At 34.7% G+C, this 20170-nt stretch overlaps 3 protein-coding genes across 4 annotated transcripts; all 3 read left to right on the plus strand.

The window, feature by feature from the left end:
* Window positions 1-1337: 1337 nt before the first annotated feature.
* LOC126793595 (uncharacterized) lies at window positions 1338-5792 on the plus strand. Of its 2 annotated transcripts, none has more exons than XM_050520160.1 (10): window positions 1338-1906; window positions 1993-2068; window positions 2518-2634; window positions 2756-3061; window positions 3237-3622; window positions 3798-3897; window positions 4266-4319; window positions 4399-4485; window positions 5033-5161; window positions 5304-5792. In XM_050520160.1, the coding sequence occupies exons 1-10, from the start codon at window positions 1887-1889 to the stop codon at window positions 5622-5624; spliced, it is 1596 nt and encodes a 531-aa protein (XP_050376117.1). In that variant the 5' UTR covers window positions 1338-1886; the 3' UTR covers window positions 5625-5792. The 2 variants fall into 2 exon arrangements, with proteins under 2 accessions (XP_050376117.1, XP_050376116.1); XM_050520159.1 differs by having other exon boundaries at window positions 1357-1426.
* Window positions 5793-5963: 171 nt separating this feature from the next.
* Window positions 5964-14236, plus strand: LOC126795614 (AP-1 complex subunit sigma-2-like). The gene is made up of 10 exons (XM_050522419.1): window positions 5964-6059; window positions 7342-7448; window positions 7506-7621; window positions 8405-8505; window positions 12502-12588; window positions 13196-13287; window positions 13413-13521; window positions 13631-13666; window positions 13777-13863; window positions 14165-14236. The coding sequence occupies exons 1-10, from the start codon at window positions 5964-5966 to the stop codon at window positions 14234-14236; spliced, it is 903 nt and encodes a 300-aa protein (XP_050378376.1).
* A 2348-nt stretch (window positions 14237-16584) lies between these two features.
* LOC126793607 (30S ribosomal protein S9, chloroplastic) lies at window positions 16585-18731 on the plus strand. The gene is made up of 3 exons (XM_050520172.1): window positions 16585-16734; window positions 17440-17847; window positions 18188-18731. Exons 2-3 carry the CDS (start codon window positions 17506-17508, stop codon window positions 18473-18475), a joined length of 630 nt encoding a protein of 209 aa, XP_050376129.1. The 5' UTR covers window positions 16585-16734; window positions 17440-17505; the 3' UTR covers window positions 18476-18731.
* The last annotated feature ends 1439 nt before the right edge of the window (window positions 18732-20170 follow it).

Consider the following 20170-nt stretch of genomic DNA (forward strand, 5'->3'; position numbering starts at 1 on the left):
TAGACCCAATTTGCTAATCTTGATTCAAATTCCAGAAAAAAAAAAGATCAACCTAGTTATCCATGTAAAACTCATAACATCCTTAACATCGTTGTCGTAAGTAGGAATGTGTATTACTTTCATCTTATTATAAACAAGCTTTTACATGTGAATGTTTTCACGGAAGTTAATTTTGTGTTTATACTAGAGTGAAAACTGATGAGAAATAAAATTTTGTAATTTATCTCCCTTTTCAAAAAATCGCTTTTAATGCATCATATATTGTGCACTTATAGTGCTTTAAATATAGTCCTCGAATAAAATTTAGGGATATGATGCACTCGGATACTAAAGCGTCCCAGACACTTCGTATATGTGACTTAGTCCAAACTACAAAGAAGATCCTCTACGACACGGTGTCGAAGAGGCAAAAATTGACGCAGCAACTACACACTGACGGAAACCAAAGTCTCAAAAATTAATAGATAATTGTGGAAAAGAAAGAACTTTACAAGTTTTGAAGCTATCACTTTTATTCATGTCTTGCGTGATGCCAGCTTTTTGTAAATGCCATAGCTTGCCTGGGTTACAGTTCTCATTCTATGCTCTTTGAGACTTTGGTTTCCCTCAGTGTGTAGTTGATGCGTCAATTTTTGCCTCTTCTACACCGTGTCCTAGAGGATCTTGTAGTTTGGACTAACTCACATATACGAAGTGTTGGGACGCTTTTGTATCCGAGTGCATCATATCCCTAAATTTTATTCGAGGACTATATTTAAAACACTATAAGTGCACAATATATGATGCATTAAAAGCGATTTAAAAAAAGGGAGATAAATTACAAAAATTTGTTTCTCATCAGTTTTCACTCTAGTATGAACACAAATATTTCCCTTTCACCAAACCCTAAATAATTGCACGACCGCACAAGCATAGAGTTTTAATCTAATCGTACGTGCAAACCCAATGAATTATTGGAGGCAAATACACCCCATACCCGAAACAACATTATCATAGTGCTCAGCTTAACTACCAACATCGTTGATATCTCTATCGGAGTATTAGATACTTCCTTTATAGTTTTATATATTGGTTATGTTTTATGGGTGATGCAATGCAGTGCAATGAAACCTAGCATGCGTTGCTAGCGAAAGGGAGAGGAAACCTTTCAATAAGAGCAGTGGGGCGATGGAGTTGGCAGACCCAGTTTACCTGCTTTTCTAATCATAACAGTCTCTCCTCTCTCTCTCTCTCTCTCTCTCTCTCTCTCTCTCTCTCAACAATGATCACCCTGTGTCGGTCTCCTCCATCTTTCCCTCCTTTTTATTATCTGCCCTATTAACTAATCACTTTACTCAAGTACTCAAGAGACAGATTTAGTTGCTAATTTATCATGATTCATAATTGTCCCCTGTTTTCTAATGCCTCGTTCGACCTGTCTACATGGGTATCTGCCCCCTCACATCTCTCTCATTCATTATTATCTTGAGCTTTGGTTGGATTTGTTTGCACACTCCATCTCTCTTCTGGTTCTGGTAGATGAACTAATCAATGTATTTTTGGACCTTGGAAAGCTCATGTGTTGTCTGGGGGTCATTTTCTGATGCTTGTTTTTGTTTTTCTTTTGTGCCCATTTCGTGCTGTATCTGGCAATGTCAGCTTCTTGACCACTTGTTCGTTTCTTGTTCACCTTCATATTCATATCTCACCCTTTCTTCTTTATTATATGACATATTAATGGGAAGAAATTATTGTTTACTCTAGAGCTGATGCTACCCTTTTTATAGAGTAAACAGAGTCAACTTTCTACTTCAGTCAGAAATTTGTGATCTCGTCTTCCATATATTGCTCTCTGTCTCTTTATGAACTTCATATTCTGGGTGTAAATTGCCTCTCTTCCATAAGCCATGAGTTCTCAAAGTAAATTGTAAGATTTAACAGGTTTTGCATTACTGGTATGAGTGAACTGAGCTAATTTTTCTTTGCTGATGTTGGTTTTTGGTGATATTACAGAGCTTATGATAATCGGCTGCTTCAAAATATGCTTGGCAATTGCGAGTCTCCCACACTATTGTCCTACTATAACCCTGTAAGATTTCTTGCATTTCAGGCTATTCAAATTTAATCTACACTTCTAGAGTTCTAGTTTATTCTTTGTATTACGTATTGACATGGATTAGTAAGTCACAAGTCTGTTTCAATTTAGGGAATTCCTTCGGATTAAAGAGGCTTCAACTCTGGTCCTCTCCTCTTCACTTTAATAAGTTTGGTTTGGGGGTTTCGGAGTTAAATGGATCTCCCACCTTCTTCATTTCGTGGTACCAGAACATTTGGTACTTGGTTGAAGCTTTGGAACAGTAAATGCCATAGAGCTACTTAGAGTTTTACGCTTCGCACTTTATTTCTCAAACGTTTAGTGAATTGAAACTGTGTTTAGGATAGTTCATACTGCTAAAAGAAGAGGTAGTAACATCCACGGTATGGTCGATCTTTCCCTCTGGCGCGGTATTGACATGTTCTTTATATCTCTTCCCATAGATTGCACAGTCGGACAGGATTTTACCTGACCAGGCTTCTTTATGTTGCGACTCAGAAAAGGCATTGAGCTGTAGTGTTATCACCTCTTCTGCTTTAGATGACATTCCAACCCCAAAGGTTTGTGTTTATACACATATGATGGCTATAATATTTCTCGGAAGAGAATTCAGTCTGCAGTTGTTTCAGGCTTGCTTTCGCTTGTTAGCTAATTGAAATTTGGCTGTGGGGTGTGAAACAGTCTTCTGCAGAGCTGGAGGAGGAGATTGCCACCCTTGAGCTTGAGATTATGCATTTGGAACGCCATCTTCTTTCACTATATAGAACAGCTTTCCAAGGTTGTGCCTTGCCAAATACCCCAGATAGACATGTTCAATTTATGAAACGATCGCCCTCAAAAACTGTACTTAAACAACCACATCCCCAGCTAGAGTTGCAAGTGCATAAAGGTGGACGGTTCCAACATGAGCAAACTTCCCCTGCATATAGTCAGTTAAACTCAGATCATCACAGCAAAACCACTACCATAAAAGTAACACCTAAAAGGGTAACTATTTCTGGCAAGCAACACTAGATCTATATATTAATCAGTTCATGGATATTTAAGCTTTAGTTTTCTCTTTGCCTGGCTATTGGAGTTTCTACACTACTGTGCCGATTTTATTCTAGGACATGCTTCTTGAGTTATGATTTTACTATAATTAATGTTTGTGAACTGGCAGGATCAGAAGGTTGCTGATTCGTGTCATCGCAGTCGCAGCCTTGGGGATCATCTTGGTGCTTCTCGCATAGATAGTTCCCTTAGTACTCCGGATAGAGTTTCTGAAGATATTGTCAGATGTATCTCTTCTATATACTGCAAACTTGCCACTCCTCAAGCTCAGGCAGCACTATCAGCTTCTCCTACTTCATCTTTATCTTCCTCGAGTATATTTTCTTCAAAGAATCCTTGTGAAAGTTGGAGTCCACATTGCAATGATTATTCTATGGCAGATCATGAAGGGTTCAAAGATAATAACGGACCATATACTTCCATGATAGAGGTGCTGAAGATATGCTTAGATGATGACAGCTTTAATTATGCTGCTCAAATGCTCCAGAATTTCAGGTGGGTAAAATATAAATGCAGTTGAAAACATATACTTTTATGGTAAATAAAAGCCCTGCGGACTACTAATTAAATCATGAGTTTTTGCCCTTGAATTTTTTATCTGGTTGAGGTTTCATGACTGTTATAGAGTTCTGATATTCTCTCGAATGTGCAATGCTTTCTTGCTCCATAGGTCATTGGTTCGAAGTCTTGAGAAGGTTGATGTTCTGAAGATGAAGCGTGAAGAGAAGCTTGCATTCTGGATTAATATCCACAATGCCTTGGTTATGCATGTATGCTTCCTGATCTTTATTTAGTTTTGGTCAACTATGCTTCCTGATATTCGAACTATTATGTTTTTAAAATTTATTCATCTTTGTCTCCGCTAGAATTAAAGTTCCTAAAAGTTTAGTTATTTTTTGGCCGATTCCAACTTTACTTATTGAAAACTTCTACTGTGAAACGTACTGCTCCATATGAAAGTGATTATGGTGAAACAGAACATTCCGTATATCAGTAGGATTACTTTTATCATGCTGTATGTAAATGTGAAAAGATAAAATCACTTGATATATGCCACAAGTATCAAGAATATAGAATCAGTATTACAAAGATGGCCAAAAGATCATGTCAAGTAAGGATGATGAAATTTTCTTTGCAGGCATTCTTGGCATACGGAACACATAATCGTGCGAGGAGTACTTTGATTTTGAAGGTAGAAGTTGTATCTTTTTATAGTCTATGTATTTAAGCACATGGAAAAGTAAAAGCACTACTGACCTTTTATTTCTCAGGCAGCCTACAACATAGGGGGACATTTCGTAAATGCGTATGTCATACAGAGCTCCATTTTAGGAATTCGAGCGCACCACGCAGCACCGGTATGCACTCTTCTTTGAAACTCTACTTAACTATATGGTATTTGGATTTTATGACTCTGAAACACTTGCTTTAAGCCGGTTGTATAAATTTGTGGCAAGTAGATGATAATTTGGAAGCTAATTAATTTTTTTATAGTGATAAAACCAAAATTTGTCGTCTGAGCTTGAAAACTGGTGTGTTCTTCTGCAATACTTTTGTGAATAGATAGTAAGTTATTCTTATAATCTATTGACCCTAAAAGAAGCGTGCTCCTTTCATTTAAAGGACCATATTTAGTGATCCCTCATATTAGAGGTGTCCTTATGGACAATTGTGTGATATAGGTGGCTCTTACCCTAAGAAAGTAGTGGATCTGTTCCTGTTTCGGTAAAATGGCAATGCGATTTTACTGATAACTTGTTTTTTTTTTTTGGTCAATGTACTGATAACTTGTTGAGCAACCATTATTTTGAAGTTGATATAATTCCTATCGGGCATTTTTAGAATCTCATTCCCCTGCCGTATTGGAAAATTTTCACTTATTTCTCATGTATTATTTAAATGCAGTGGCTACAATCATTGCTGAATTCAGGAAAGAAGCTCAAGACTGGAAGCTTGAAGCACATATACGCCCTAGAATACCCTGAGCCACTAGTCCACTTTGCTCTATGCTCCGGCGCTTACTCTGACCCAGCGGTATTAATTGTTTCTTTTCTCTCTAAGATGATCTGTCTGTAGCAGATTTATCTAGCTTCTGCCTGGATTTGAAATAGTTATGGCTCCTCATTACTTTGAATCTGTAGTTTGGTCTGAAACAGTTACGCTTTGCTGGATGTAGGTTCGGGCATACACTGCAAAGGGTATATTCCAGGATCTGAAACTTGCTAAAAGAGAATTTATTCAAGCCAGTATCTACACAGATAATGATACAAAGGTTTACCTCCCAAAAATTCTTCAGTACTTTGCAAAGGACATGTCCCTAAGTATCCATGGACTGTTGGAAGAAATAGAGGATTGTATCTCAGAAATCCAAAAGAAAGCTATAGGCAGCTGTGTGAAGGGGAGACTTGACAAGTCTGTACATTGGCAACCTCAAAGCCAAACATTTCGGTATGTCATTCATGAGGAATTAGCCACAGTAAGAATAGCAACTGAATAATTCAACTTGTGGTTACGACTAGGCTTTGGGTTTTTGTGCAAAGTTTCCCAATCTTAGAATGGTACTAGTACATGAAAGTATATAGGCATTGAAATACTTGTACAAACCACTGATCGATTTAATCCATAAATTCATACATGCTGTACATGGAGGATAAATTATTATTATTATTATTATTATTATTATTATTATTATTATTATTATTATAATGAGCACAAAAGAGAATTGATGCACAACTGACCTGGGCTGCGTTACACATTCTTATTTGTAAGGCTGTCCTAAACTAATGTAGGTTGCCTTAAGTTGTACTAGCATCGACTCATATGTGGTGTTACAGGCATGGTATTAATCAGAGAGCAATCTGCTCGGTTTATAGTTTATGGCCAATTGGAGTACCCACCATCTATGGAAGCCAAAATGAAAACAAGGACTAATGTGGGTTGCTTTAAGTTGTACCACTATTCACCTATGTTTGATGTTACATGAAATCAGAGAACAATTTGCTTGGTTTATACTTTAAAATTTTTTTCAAGGTGTTATCTAATGATAACTAATTTGAGTACGAACTCACCGTAACACGATCAATGGAGGCCAAATTGAAAACAAGGCACCATTTAGCACAATCGCAATTAATTTTTATACCCACGCAAGCTCATTTATTTTTATACCCACGCAAGCATGGCATTAACCAAACTGAACTCCTCATTTAGCACAATCTCAATTAATCCTAATAAACAAACGTGATGTACGTTAGAGTAATAATACCCTACGATGTAAATGATCATAGAAATAAGCACATAAGAGAATCAGAGTAATAATCCTCTAACAAATGTTAAGAACTCAACCGGACAAGAACTAAGTCTTTATTTTTTATTTATTTTTTTAGAAGAGGACAAGAACCGAGTCTGTTATAAGTTATTTGCAGAAATTAAAATTACTTATGTGCTTAGAAGGCCTATAACCATCAGTCCATCACCCAGCTTCATGGCTGCATAGTTCAAAGCTTCCACTACAACAAAATCAGCGACAACAATCTCCACAGCAACCGACCATTACTTCCTCCTCTTTCTCAGATTCTGATAAGAGTTGCCTTAATGCTCTTTTTCACCGGAATATTGTAACTTCTCTAAGCGTCACCATATTCTTCCTACCAGGTGGCTAACCTAGTTTGAAGTGATATTTTTGTGAGTTCTGGCTACCTAAAGACCACAAATAAGTTTGCCGTCACCTACTTGGTTTCTGATTCTTTATTTTTTCTTCATTTGCAGTACTTGCCTGAAACTTTATGTCTCACTTTTGCGGAAGGTGTTCAAATGCTAAAGCTCTCTCTCTCTCTCTCTCTCTCTCTCTCTCTCTCTCTCTCTCTCTCTCTCTCTCTCTCTCTCTCTCTCTCTCTCTCTCTCTCTCTCTCTCTCTCTCTCTCTCTCTCTGATTTCTTATCATTTTCATATTGTGACCAACTTACATTGGAAAACATGGTAGTAGACTTTTATAAAATTGCCTTATTGGAGACAAAATTATGTAGGTCCATTTAGTCATTAGAATTTGATGATAGAGGACATCAACTTGATAGTTCTTCATTGGTGGCTATATTGTGATTGTTATTTGGATGGTTGTAGACTTAGTGGTCATGGTTAAACTTACATTACTTGCTTTCAGTTGTTGAATTTATTATTATTTGGAAATGTATGATTTTAAGTTTGACTTGATTGTGTAGGATGTCGGTGTTGAAGTTGATCCTAGGGATGACTTGAATATTGAAGCAGGGAGGAAACTGGGCCAATTAGTCTGGAAAAGTAATTTAACTTTGATGATTTGTTTGCTGTAAAAATATAGTGTTATAGTTACCATTAATGAACTTGATTTTACTTGTTATCCCAGATATGACATTGAGCTCTACATACTGCACCGCTATCCATTGGTTGTGAGGCCTTTCAATACTATGTCTTGCTATGACAATAAGGAGTACAGTAATTCATTTGATGTCTTCGTTCGAGGTAAATTATCAATGATGGTGTCTATGCTTTGCTTATATCTTTGGGTTGAATAGATCTCATGTTCTTTGTTAAACCCAAGATTTACTGAATTGGTTCGCATAAATATTATCTGATCATATCGTTTTTTTTTTCATTCCTTAGCTGAGGAGATTATATCAAGTGCGTAGTGTATTCATGTACCAGAGTTCCTAGCTAAACGTGCTGAAGCATGTGGAATTGATGTCAAGACTATATCATCATACATAGATTCATTCAGGTAGTCTAATATTTTTCTTGTATGTTATGTGTTTCATGTTAAATATTAGCAACCCCTTGTCCCCCAGATAATGTAGCAGCCATGTCTGAACTAGTTCGTAGTTTGTGTAAATGATTTACCGTTTTTCCTAGCTCTCTTTAGTGTATGCTCTCAATGTTCTTCTCACTTTACAACAGAGGTACTCACGACTACTTCTCCCTTCTTATAAACTTAAATTCCTCCCACTAATTTGGCTTGTGTATCTTGACATTATTTTTGCTTTTATAGTAGAAAGTACTTAAGTCTCTGAACCACTAATGTGGCTTCTTGAGGTTTTAGTATCAGGTTTTAGAAAGTATTTACCTATGTCCCTTCTTGTAGCATGATGACAAAGGTTTTGCTCATCCAGAACGTATTCAGAAGCTTGTGAAAAACTATTCACAGTTTTTTCTTTTCCTATATACACATGGCAAGAAAAGGGATATACTAAAGAAGTGAGTGTCATTCAACCTATCTTTTCAATGCTTCTATGTTTGTAATAAGTTCAGTGAGTATAATATCGAAGTATGCTGAGGCTAATTCATTTCAGGTTGAGGTCGATAAGGATCCAGCTGAGTCCAAGAAAGATGAGCAAGATGGCAAGACTGAGGTACTACTATGCTTTGCAATGTCTTTGATTTGTCAATCATTAACTGGTGTTATTCTCTCTGCTAGCTAAGAGTCATAATAGCATGACTGATCCCTATTTATGAATTAACTGTAATAGAAGAAGGGAGAAGAAGAAGAAGAAGATTGTTGTTAAAAAATACTAAGATTGGGATCTGACTAACGAAACACGAAACATAACCAATATGGGTGAGTGTGAGAAGTTATGTATTCAGTTGTGTGCTATGCTTACATTAACTACTCTTTTGTTGATTACTCACCATTCTAAATTGGTATGTGCAGCTTCACAATCCTACTATAGAGGATCACAATGAGTTCTACAAGAAAACTTGTAAGTGTCCTACTATTTTTTAGTCTTTATTTTTTATTTCATTCTAGTACTTTTCCCATTGGCTTATAAAATAAATTCTTTTCTAAAACTACTATAGCTTGTTGTATTATTCCTAGTATCTGTAAGTCACTAGTTTGATTTATTTTGTTTTAAGTAGGAGTGATTAGGAGCATCTAGTCATTTTTGTCACTTGTAGAAGAGGTATGAAATCAAAACCTCTATCTGGTACTGATGAACCTCAACACAAAATTTGGCTCTCTAGTTTATGTGGCGACATTCGTCCCTGTGTTTTTATTAGATATTAGTGTTTATATGAGCTAATGTTGCCCTTTTTTTCTTTCTGTATGATACTTCAATATTGGAGCAAATGGTGTCCAAAATTTAAAGAACAAGTGTGTATTTAATGCAGTCTAGTAAGCATTTGAACAATACTTTACAGGACTTTGTTATATTAGTTTTGTACTTTATAGAACTTTGAAACCAATATACTTTTAATTAGTCTTAATGCAGTATTGCTGCTTGATTATATTAGTTAGTTTTTATGATATGGAAAGCTTAAAAAATCATCTATGTAGGTTTGGATATTACTGTGCCGAGTCTGATGGTTCGGATTAAATTTTTTTTTTGGGTCGTGGAACCACTATGGGGACGGACAAGAAAGAGAAACAACTCACTGTAAGGCAATGCACTATGGAGGGATGGACAACTTATTCCGTCCCCAAAATGTACCAAAACCAAAATGGGGATGGTACAAATAGAGACGGACATGTTTTTCCTCCCCAACCATCAATAGAAACTGATTTCGTCCCCTATAACGTTAGTGGAGACGGAATGTTGTATGTCCCCATAGTCTCAATAACTAGTGGTGCACATCTTTCTCCTGACAGTCTCCGCCTCTGACGGTCCTCCATAATTGCAACAGTGTGGTCAAAGAAGTACATGTGCGACGATACATGTATTGGACCACCGTCACTGAACCACCGTCACTAAAACAAATTTTAAGGTGTGCGGTAGGAAGACTTGTTATGGGGGGTAATTAAGATTCTCACATTTGGAGCCTACCTCTATAATGAGAGCAATTAATCAGAGCATATGAGAAGCAAATCCTCGTTGAATGCTACAACTTTTAAAAATAAGTGATGTTAGAACAATGAAAAATTTGATTAAAAAGTGTTGTAGAGATCAAGTTAGCAATTAGAAGGCTTTCAAAAGCCATAATCTATAAAAGCACATAATTTGCAACTTTTATAATCTGCATTGAATTTTGTGAGATTTTTTTTATAAGTGGTTAGATTTTATTTCACCAAACACAATTTTCAGCTTAAATCATTTTATAAGCTATAATCTCATAATCAACTCGGGCCAAACTATCTCTTATTGTGGAAGTAATAAGTTGTTAAACGTGCATTAGTCCCAAAATGATGTCCTCATATAGTTTGGCCCCGATGTGATTATGAGATTATAACTTATAAAATAATTTAAGCTGAAAGTTGTGTTTGGTGACTTTTCTCCTTTCCTTCTTACACTCATTCAAAATCCCTTGAATTTTGAAAAGAATGAGATCCCAAGAAGCTGTTGAAATGAGAGTTTAAACAGGTATAACCAATTAATCACAGGTAAATAAAGAAGATGAGTATCTAGAATTTAGACTAAACGTTTCGGATTACCTATTAGTAACTGGGTATAGAGACACCCCCTACAAAGATGCTAACGTCTTCATCACTACCAAATCACATCACATGGACGAATTCCACATGAATCTCAATCAAATGCAGTAGGACGGCCCTGTGTTTATCAAGGCCCCAGACAAAAAATAGAAAAATATTAATTAAAAAATATTATTAACTAATTAAATAAAGTTCAAGACCCACACATTCATAATGTAAATGTAATTGATCATTTTCATACCAAATTTATGATTTTAAGAGTCAAATATCATAAATGATTTACAAAAATGAAAAAATAATAATATATGTAATCATAATTTGAGCCTATAAAATATGCTAATTGAAGTATCTATTAAATTTTTCAATAAATAATATGTAAAGAAAGAGTTAATCTTGGACCTTATAATTTTTTTTAAGAAAGGGATCTAATAATTAATTACATATTAATTTTAAGTATTTTTTATTGAAGCTTTATATGTAAATCTTTAAAAAAATAGACCCCTATTTCTTTTCGGGCACTAGACATGGGCCTACTTGCTCTTGCCCAGAGCCGGCAGAGCTTAATATGTAAAATGTTAGGAATTACATAAACTTAGTCTAGTTTTATTATGTCTTTTACTTTAGAAATCATTGTATTAGATGTATCTTCATCCAGCTTTGGTACAATGTGGTGCCCTTAAATAATTTGAGATGACTACTTTGAATAATTAATTACTACAAAATAAGAAAAAAATGACAAAATTATCAAAATACACTTTAAATTTGGCTGAAATTATCAATTTATACCCTATACTTGCAATTGTGTCAATATACCTCCTAAAGTTGGTAAAAATTGCCGATTTACATCCCCCATGTTAAGTTTAACTGTTTTCATCCAATTTTGTGTCACATGTCATGCACATGAGGAGTAATGTTGTCATTTTATATGTTTTTAATAAATAAATAAAAAATTCTTTAAAAGGATGATTTTTTAATCAAAGTATTTATTTACATCTTTTTTCTACATACTCATTCCTACTTCGAATTATATATTCTACATATCCACATTTCAAATATAGTGTGTTACGTATATAATTATATTTGTACACATTTATTTTTAATTTTTTATGTTATTATATATTTATTTATATTTTTCTAATATTTTTAACATACTATATCACGTAAATTAATAAATATATACAATAACATGTTTCGAAAAACAAAAACGTACTTAATAGCAAATCTTCCTCTTAAGTAATTTTATTCATTTATTTTATTATTAAAATGAATAAATATATAATGACAAGACTATTCCTCACATGTATTGCATGTGACTTAAAATTAGATGGAAAATATTAAATTTAACGGAAAAGGTGCAAATCGGTAATTTTTACCTAATTTAGGAGGTAAATTGACTTAATTACAAGTTCGGAGTGCATACTGATAATTATGACCAAGTTTCGGGTGCAAATTGACATTTTTGCTAAAACAAATATACCAAAAAGTAGCAGCTTCATGCATGAGAAAATGAGGCAGAATAGGAAAAATAGGCCTAGGCCACTGATATAAACTATTATTGATTATGTTTTTAATTAAACTTAGATCATTTTTATTAATTTGGTTGATATATTGGAACAAAGAATGAAAGATACCAAGGCTGCGAAGCAAGATAAAGTTAATTTTTCTGATAAAAGCATTTATTGATGTTGATTGAAGCATATAAAGAGGAAGAAAATGCGAATGAAGCGGATCAGTAGGTCAAATCTTTGAAAGCAAATTATTTGAAGCAGAGAATAACGACTTCTCCGATCTTTACCCGAGAAGCTCTCATAAATTTATTCTAAATTATGAAGATAAATATAAATATATCAATTTAAGCTCAATGTTCCGGCATAATCAAGATCTATATTGTCCTCAGTGATGGTAATTCTTAGTTGCATAAGTTGCTGATTTGTGTTTCTAGATTTTAAGTACTAAAGATTTCATGTTCACTTGTTTGCAGATTCATTTTGTCATTCTTGTTAGTCGACAAGGAAAAGTGAGGTTGACTAAATGGTTTGCAACCTATTCCCAGAAGGAAAGATCCAAGGTAGATTCTTAATCACTTATCAATAATCTTCTAAATCCAGTATAATATTGCATATCTTCACAACTAAATATGTGTCACAACCCTTATGATTTAATAATAAGTGGCTACTCTGATATGTTTTTTTTTGCCGATGATGGATGTATTATTTTTCTTACTAAATGGGATGATAATGTATATTTCATTCTCGTTCCTCTACGTTATTGATTTTGCATCTATAGAAAATAATTCTCTCAATGAGCTACTTTTTCAAAGGTAGATGATCTAAAGCTGGACCTCCTTAAGTATATCTACCCTTACATTCAACTTGCATATCTAGCCAAATTTCCACTAGCCAATATCTCCTGGGTTTTATTTTTAGGAAACTTAGTTCCACTAGCTAAAATAACTCTCTCAATGAGCTTCTTGTATACAGTTTATTACGAACTTATATCACCTAAAGAGGCTTTATATACTACTTACATATGTACTTGAATTCTTTACTCACTTCTTAATTATCACCAAAAGTGCAACGCCCTCAACTAAAATGAACTAATGCAATGATTGAGAGATTCAAAATTTTCCATTGTTACTTCTAATTGTAATTATTATAAAATTTTGTGTAAGAAAGGTAATGCGGGAGCTGAGTGGTATAATTCTCAATCGAGGTCCCAAGCTGTGCAACTTTATAGAATGGAGGGGGCTTAAAGTTGTCTATAAAAGGTTATGCACCTACATATAGTTAACCTTATTTAAATTTAGTATGCTAGCTACTATATTTCTCTGTATATAGTTACAACTAATTGGTTTAATTATTGGTTTATATGCAATGTTATGTACTTGATCAGATATGCGAGTCTTTATTTCTGCATGTGTATTGACCAAGACGATAATGAATTGGAGGTTCTTGAAATAATTCACTACTACGTTGAGATACTCGATCGATATTTTGGTAGTGTAAGTAATTTTTAAGCATTTTCCCTTACCTATTTATTAATGAACAAAACCAGGCATGCTACTAATGATTATAAATTGTTATGGTGTTTCTGCCCTGCTAACCAAATAGGTTTGTGAGCTGGATTTAATTTTTAACTTCCACAAGGTATTTTTTTGTCTTTTTAATAAATCATTTTCACAGTTTTAAAGCCTCTCAGGTAGTTTCATATACTCATTTAGTTTCAACATCTTGAAAAATGTTATTGAAATTTACAGGCTTACTTTATATTGGATGAACTTTTGCTTGCTGGTGAGCTTCAAGATTCGAGTAAAAGAGCAGTGGGACGAATGATAGCTATACATGTAAGCATTCTATTATATACTTTTTTATTTTTGATTAAATCTGATGTACTTAAACATATATAAAAATCTGAAAAGAAAAGATAAAAATGATATGGTATGAATCATGCATTTAAAAATTATATTAAGCAACTATTTGTCATTGTAGTTTTGTTGTAACTTGCAACTATTTTGACGTTTGAATGCACCTCAATATTACACATACAAATAGATAAGCTTATGGATGAGTGGGTGCACATATTTTAAAAAGTAATTTTAATTTTATAGTTGAAGTGAATGTAAAAATTGACTTTGATGCCTGCAGGATCGATTTGTGGAAGCTGCTAAAGAAGAGGCCAGTTCAATAAGTAATTTTATTGCACAAGTTAGTATGTAGGTTGAATAATATATATTCATTTGTCTTCTTTTACCGAAATCATCATTGAACTTGTATCGTTATATACCTATGCAATTGCCTTTATTTTAAAGGTTACACTTGCCTTTTTTTTAATGGAGCTAGTACGGCTGCCTTCAAATGTTTATTAATATAATTGTGGAAAACAATGAGAGAACGTGAAGCATAAACCCTTTGATTACAAAGATCTAAAATAATAACAAAAATCTATAATATTTGATAACAAATAGATGCATTCATAGGTTGACTATTATGCAGCCTTTATATCTCATTTACTCACTACTAACAACAATTTAATAATTGTCCAAAATGTGTTCATGCCAATACTTACTACATACGCAGGTCTTCTATTGCGATTGAGAATGAAAACCATATGTTTCGGTCAGATTCATGTTTATAGACTTACATGCTCAATGGAGTCTTCATTGCCAACAAAATACAAAAGACTCCAAAAAATTATAAAAACTTGAGTTAAATGGCATGACCCAATACCATTTAGTCTAGTGGCATAAATATATGTTTATATGTGATATCATGAGTTCTAACTCATAAAAAACTTGTTATAATATATTAGTTGTTGTATTTGACAAATAAAATGACGTGGATTAGTTCCACATCATCATTTAAATCTTAATAATTAGGCGGTTGCAATTGAATATCTTAATTGTATATTCCTACCTCCTCTCTATGCGCAAGGTAGTGTAGTGAAAATGATCAATTAAACTGATGAACTTGTTGTAGCATATTAGTTATTGTATTTATTAAAAAAATAAAAAATAAAAAAGTTTTCATAATCATGTCTTTCATTTAAATTTTCATGTGCAACTCCTTTTATTTATCCAATTTCTAGATGAGTATTTGTCTCATGGATTCTAAATTTTGGTGTGGCATGAGGTGAGGATGATGATGACTGGTAGTATTTGAGAATGTCCCTTGTGTTTTTTGGAGTTCAATTTTTTAGATTTCAGAGAGAAATTATTTTTTCTCATTTAATGAATGACTTACAAGTTGGAAACTGTAAAAGAAAAAATTAATTGCGCAGTACCAATTTACGTATGTACATATGGTAATTTAATATTGACGACGTGCAAATGTGATATCATTTTATAATTTGGTATACTATTTCGGTATCTCTAGCACTCTTTGAAAGTAATTATATTATATTGTTATATCCTCATTTTTGAAGTTGTTCAAAGTCTACTTTCCTTTGAGAAAATAGAAAGACAAAATCGTCACGAGTTCGTCGTATGTTTTAGTGAATTTTTTTGACAACTTGAGTTATTTTTAGCGATTTTTCAAAGTTAATCAGAAGAAGATATATATAAATGATGACATGACAAACTCTGATTGAATCATAAGGTACATGTGGCAGGTTTGGAGGACACCTATTAATGTTGATATCAAACATATATGTAGGCTTCTCATCATTGTTCAAAGAAAAAAATGTAGTCTTCTCATCAACCGCATGGTAAATTGTGGTGCTTGTAGTGTGGGCTTTTACCATTTCGTCATGTGGTAACATATTAGCTAATGATATGTTGACACATTGCGGTTTTCAACCTATGTATAGGGACCAAGATAGGTTTATGGTTTTTTTCATGCGTGCGTGCGCGCGCGCACACACACTTTCAAACATTTTATCTAGTTTTGTCATGTAGTATTTAGCGGCTTAAATTTGGGCGGATCATTACTTTTGATCTATAACCTCGATTTTGAATCTGCAAGAGGTTATGAGTTTGTATCGATGTCCTCTTTCCATGAATAGAGGTTGAAGTAAAAGTCATTTTTTTTTTCTTAAAGGCTCATTATAAGAGGTTTTGTTCACGGCTTAGGTGACGAATCATATTCTGAAGATGTTTTATGTTATATGTTTTAAAGATTTTTATATGCTTTGAAAATGATCGAAAACATATTTTTGATCTATTTCAAAATAATCTTTATCATTAAGTGACAATTAATGAAATATGCAGAGTTTATATTTATTATAGTCTTGGACTTATGGTTAGGCTAGTTATAGAACATGTGAACTTCTTAATTGAGTTATGCCGACATATGGATGTAACACACGGATGTATATGGCAATAATGTCTTAAGTGTCTTGTGGACGATCACTATATGACAAATCCCGAACCGATACCGATTGGTAAGTACTCGCCTACTAGGTCCGACCGTCCGACAACAAGGGAGAGGTGAAAGTGCTTTGCTGAGAGCCTGAGATTCAAAACTTTACAAAATTTTAAGGGAGGTTTATGCAGTAAATAGAGAGCATGGTAGAAAATTAGAAATGTGTTTGAGAAAGAACATGGAAAATAAAGTAAAATAAAATTGGAAAGCCTTATCCAGATGGCAGGTCTCTGAAATCCACTTCGTGGCCGCTCTAGGATACACCTTGCCCATCCTTCACTGCTCACTCTCCCTCCCCTTATTCCAGAACACTTTCATCGACTCAGTGAGACTCCCTTAACTTGCGGCGGCTTCAGGTCTGTGTTATATCTCAGATTGTTTCTGGGTTTCTGCTTCAGAATCTCACATTGATAAGGCTGCCTTGTGGTTTCTATTCATTACTCAAGTAGAGACTTGATTGTTCGCTCTAAAAATCTGATAATCTAGTTGGGTTTTCTTTGGGTTTTCCTCCTAACGTTTCTTTGCGACTGTAAGGAATGGAACTGGGTTCATTTTATTTGTGTGGTCTGTGCTTGAATTCCGGAATTAGCTTTCTCCTATGGTTTTGGCTTTTCTTTTTGGTACATTGTTTTGTTAATTCATCAGGCATTTAGTTTACTTGAGTTTACTTTCTTTAACAAACTTCAATGTTATGAATTTGTGAATCTCTATTGAAAAACTCATACCAGTTCTGTTTAAGTCATACTAACCACATTGTCCACATAGGAAGATTCATGTATATAAAATGTAAGCTTTTGCAATTTGCTAATATGCAATCTATCCATAAATCCTTAGTGGATTCTACCTGCATCGAGATTATCTGAGCTCTCATTATTTTTAAAGAGATTCTCTTATGCTGTCTGAATACACAAAATATTACAAGAGGAAGTGTGTGTGTATAGCTATAAATTTGGAAGAAACTGTAGAAAGGACATTAGATTTGTTTACTAATTTGGCGTTATATGTTTTTTTTTTGTTTACATTCTCCATGATCTTATTGATTATTTTGAAACCCATTTCAGGTTCGTCGTACTCTGCTGAGGGATTGCAGAACGAATTCCTTAGAACGCTATTGAGATCAGGGCAAGATGACAACTTCCATGCTAGCTCTTACATCCTCCCTCGCTTCCCTCTCATTTTCATCCAATGTAGCTCAGAAACCTACAACTGTTTCATTTCCTCGTGCCAAATCTGCCTCAGTTACAAACATATGTGGAACTCCTAGCCGTATGCCTCGGCTTGTTGTGTCTGCCACCGTAGCTTCTCCGGAAGTGGAGACAGTGAACCTCAAGAAATATGTTAAATCAAGGCTTCCTGGTGGGTTTGCAGCGCAGACAATCATTGGCACTGGTCGGCGAAAGTGTGCAATTGCCCGTGTTGTGCTCCAAGAGGGCACTGGCAAAGTTTTAATCAACTATCGTGATGCCAAGGTATTTTTCCATACTCTTTATCTCTGGCACTTTTAATTAGGGTTTCCAATTTGTTTTATGTTCATTCATTTAAATGCACAATGTTCTTAATGCTGGTTTTTCATTGCTTGCAGACATTATTGTTTAATTATACCTTTTTTTTTCAAAGCAAAAAACAAAAACTTGCCTACTTGTAAATACCAATGATTTCTATTAAGTTAGCCATTTGCTACCTGTGAACAATTTTCATGCATAGGGATGGATTTCTGTTTTTATTTGGTGCGTACTCTGTCACTTTATCCTGTGAAGTCTTATTGTTTTACTTTTGTGTGTTTATTGTGTTACTTTTAATGTTGTGTAGGAATATCTTCAAGGCAATCCATTGTGGTTACAATATGTCAAAATTCCATTGGTCACTTTGGGATATGAAAGTAACTATGATGTGTTTGTCAAGGCTCATGGTGGTGGCCTTTCTGGTCAAGCTCAAGCTATATCGCTTGGCATTGCTCGAGCATTGCTTAAGGTAAGTGAGGACCACAGAAGACCTCTGAGAAAGGAAGGTCTGCTAACCAGGGACTCCAGAGTTGTTGAGAGGAAGAAACCTGGTTTGAAGAAAGCTCGCAAAGCCCCCCAGTTTTCAAAGCGTTGATTTGGTGGTTTAAGTAGTCTTTTCTGATTTTTTGTTTTTTGTTTTTGTAATAGCTTCTCCATTCATCAGAGATCTTGACTTTGATTGTAAATTCAGTTGAAAATTCATATGTTTGGGCCTCTGAAGTTCTAGATTGATTTAGGCTCCATATACAGGTCCAAATTCTGTTGAGAAAACTTTTGATTTAGGCTCCTGAAGTTGCATGTACAACCCAAACATATGATGGTTTATCAAGTAAATGTGAAATTGCAGTGCTTCCGTGCGCATAGTATTAGATATCTCAGTCCTATCTCTGGTACTCGTTCGGAAAATGTTGTTCTTATCTAATAGATATTCGAGTTTGAATGTTGCACGAGTTGTACATATCCTATTACTTGAACGTAGCTACACAGCTAGACAAGGGCATACTGCGATTGCATTAGCGCAACGGTGCAACACTGCAACCTGAGCATAACTACACGGCTAAACAGGTGCATATTGAGGTTTGCTTGTTGCAACCTCGGCCTCTACTCGTCGTAACACGGCGTGTTTAAAATTAAAATTTCTTCCCTATAACTCAATTGCTATGACCATGAACATTAATCAATATTCCTCATTTTGTTGTAGGAGAATCATCTCATATCCATTTTTGGTGTATCTTGTCCTAATTAGTATAGCCTAACTAGTTAAGTAACGTTATATTATTCCTGATTCATCGAGATATTTGATGTAATGCATATATATAAGACCATATGTATATCAATAAAATTACAGTTATTTTCTCGAATTCATTCTATTGTTTCACGTTATCAAGCACGTAGCTTTAGCCCTGAACATCCTAGGCCTAGAACCCGAAAAAATTCATCAATGTTTTGACGGACAAAAGAGATGCACATTTCTAAATCTTCGGAAGGAAGCCAATGGGTGCCCATTATTTTGGAAAAAAAAAAAGCTAAACGAATGAGAGAGGAGATGTAGGAAGATGTGAAATTTGTTGTGCACAAATTGGTGCGAGTTGATCAAATATTGAAGTAGTATTTATAGGCAAATTTTTTAGAGAGTTTTGAAATTTTTGGGATTTTTTTAACTTATATCCGTTCTGATCAAATAGTCATAGTTGCCTATTAATTCTAACCGTTTGATCGAAATTTCTGATTCAAAATGGCAGGCCCAGATCTATTAAACCGTTGGCCCATTCGGTAAGCCATGTGTCAGCCATTTATTAGCTCGTTAATTTTTTTTATCTTTTACTGATGCACGCGCCTAACAGAAAAAAAATTTAAACGCGCATGATGTCACCCACGTGTTGTTGGCTCCGCCAGGCGGTCGCGCAATCGCCGGAGCAAAGTTTGCTCAAGTGGAGGGACGAGTAAATCGTTCCGGTTGACTGAACGAGCAAATCTCGTCCGGTGCGAGATCGGAAATGGGTTTGCTCGAGCAAACCTCTCGATTCCAGTCGGTGCCCGAGCACCACCACCTCTTTTACTAGCCGGTGGGGGTGCTCTAATAGACGTGTCGTAGCATATTAAATAAAAAAGAAAAGTATATTGTAAAACGGGATGGTGGACCTTATAAAATTCAGTTGATCGAAAGCAACTCATGAAATTACCCTCTTTCCAGGCGAGACTGACAATTTCAACTAAAAAGAAAACTAAACAATGTGAGAGACAATTTCTCCATACTAGTAGTTATAGACAAAAACTATAAAAAGGATTC

The sequence above is a fragment of the Argentina anserina genome, chromosome 5 (genome assembly GCF_933775445.1).
Source record: "Argentina anserina chromosome 5, drPotAnse1.1, whole genome shotgun sequence".
Classification (NCBI taxonomy): Eukaryota; Viridiplantae; Streptophyta; class Magnoliopsida; order Rosales; family Rosaceae; genus Argentina; species Argentina anserina.

What these genes read in the sequence shown, in the direction of transcription:
- LOC126793595 (XM_050520159.1), top strand. Translation starts at nt 1,401, where the DNA reads ATGCCTCGTTCGACCTGTCTACATGG. An exon ending in CGTTCGACCTGTCTACATGG is followed by an intron (nt 1,427 to 1,992) that starts GTATCTGCCCCC and finishes GTGATATTACAG; the next exon opens with AGCTTATGATAATCGGCTGC. An exon ending in TAAAAGTAACACCTAAAAGG is followed by an intron (nt 3,062 to 3,236) that starts GTAACTATTTCT and finishes GTGAACTGGCAG; the next exon opens with GATCAGAAGGTTGCTGATTC.
- LOC126793607 (XM_050520172.1), top strand. Translation starts at nt 17,506, where the DNA reads ATGACAACTTCCATGCTAGCTCTTACATCCTCCCTCGCTTCCCTCTCA. An exon ending in TCAACTATCGTGATGCCAAG is followed by an intron (nt 17,848 to 18,187) that starts GTATTTTTCCAT and finishes AATGTTGTGTAG; the next exon opens with GAATATCTTCAAGGCAATCC.
- LOC126795614 (XM_050522419.1), top strand. Translation starts at nt 5,964, where the DNA reads ATGGTATTAATCAGAGAGCAATCTGCTCGGTTTATAGTTTATGGCCAA. An exon ending in AGCAAGATGGCAAGACTGAG is followed by an intron (nt 8,506 to 12,501) that starts GTACTACTATGC and finishes ACTTGTTTGCAG; the next exon opens with ATTCATTTTGTCATTCTTGT. An exon ending in TCGATCGATATTTTGGTAGT is followed by an intron (nt 13,522 to 13,630) that starts GTAAGTAATTTT and finishes CTAACCAAATAG; the next exon opens with GTTTGTGAGCTGGATTTAAT.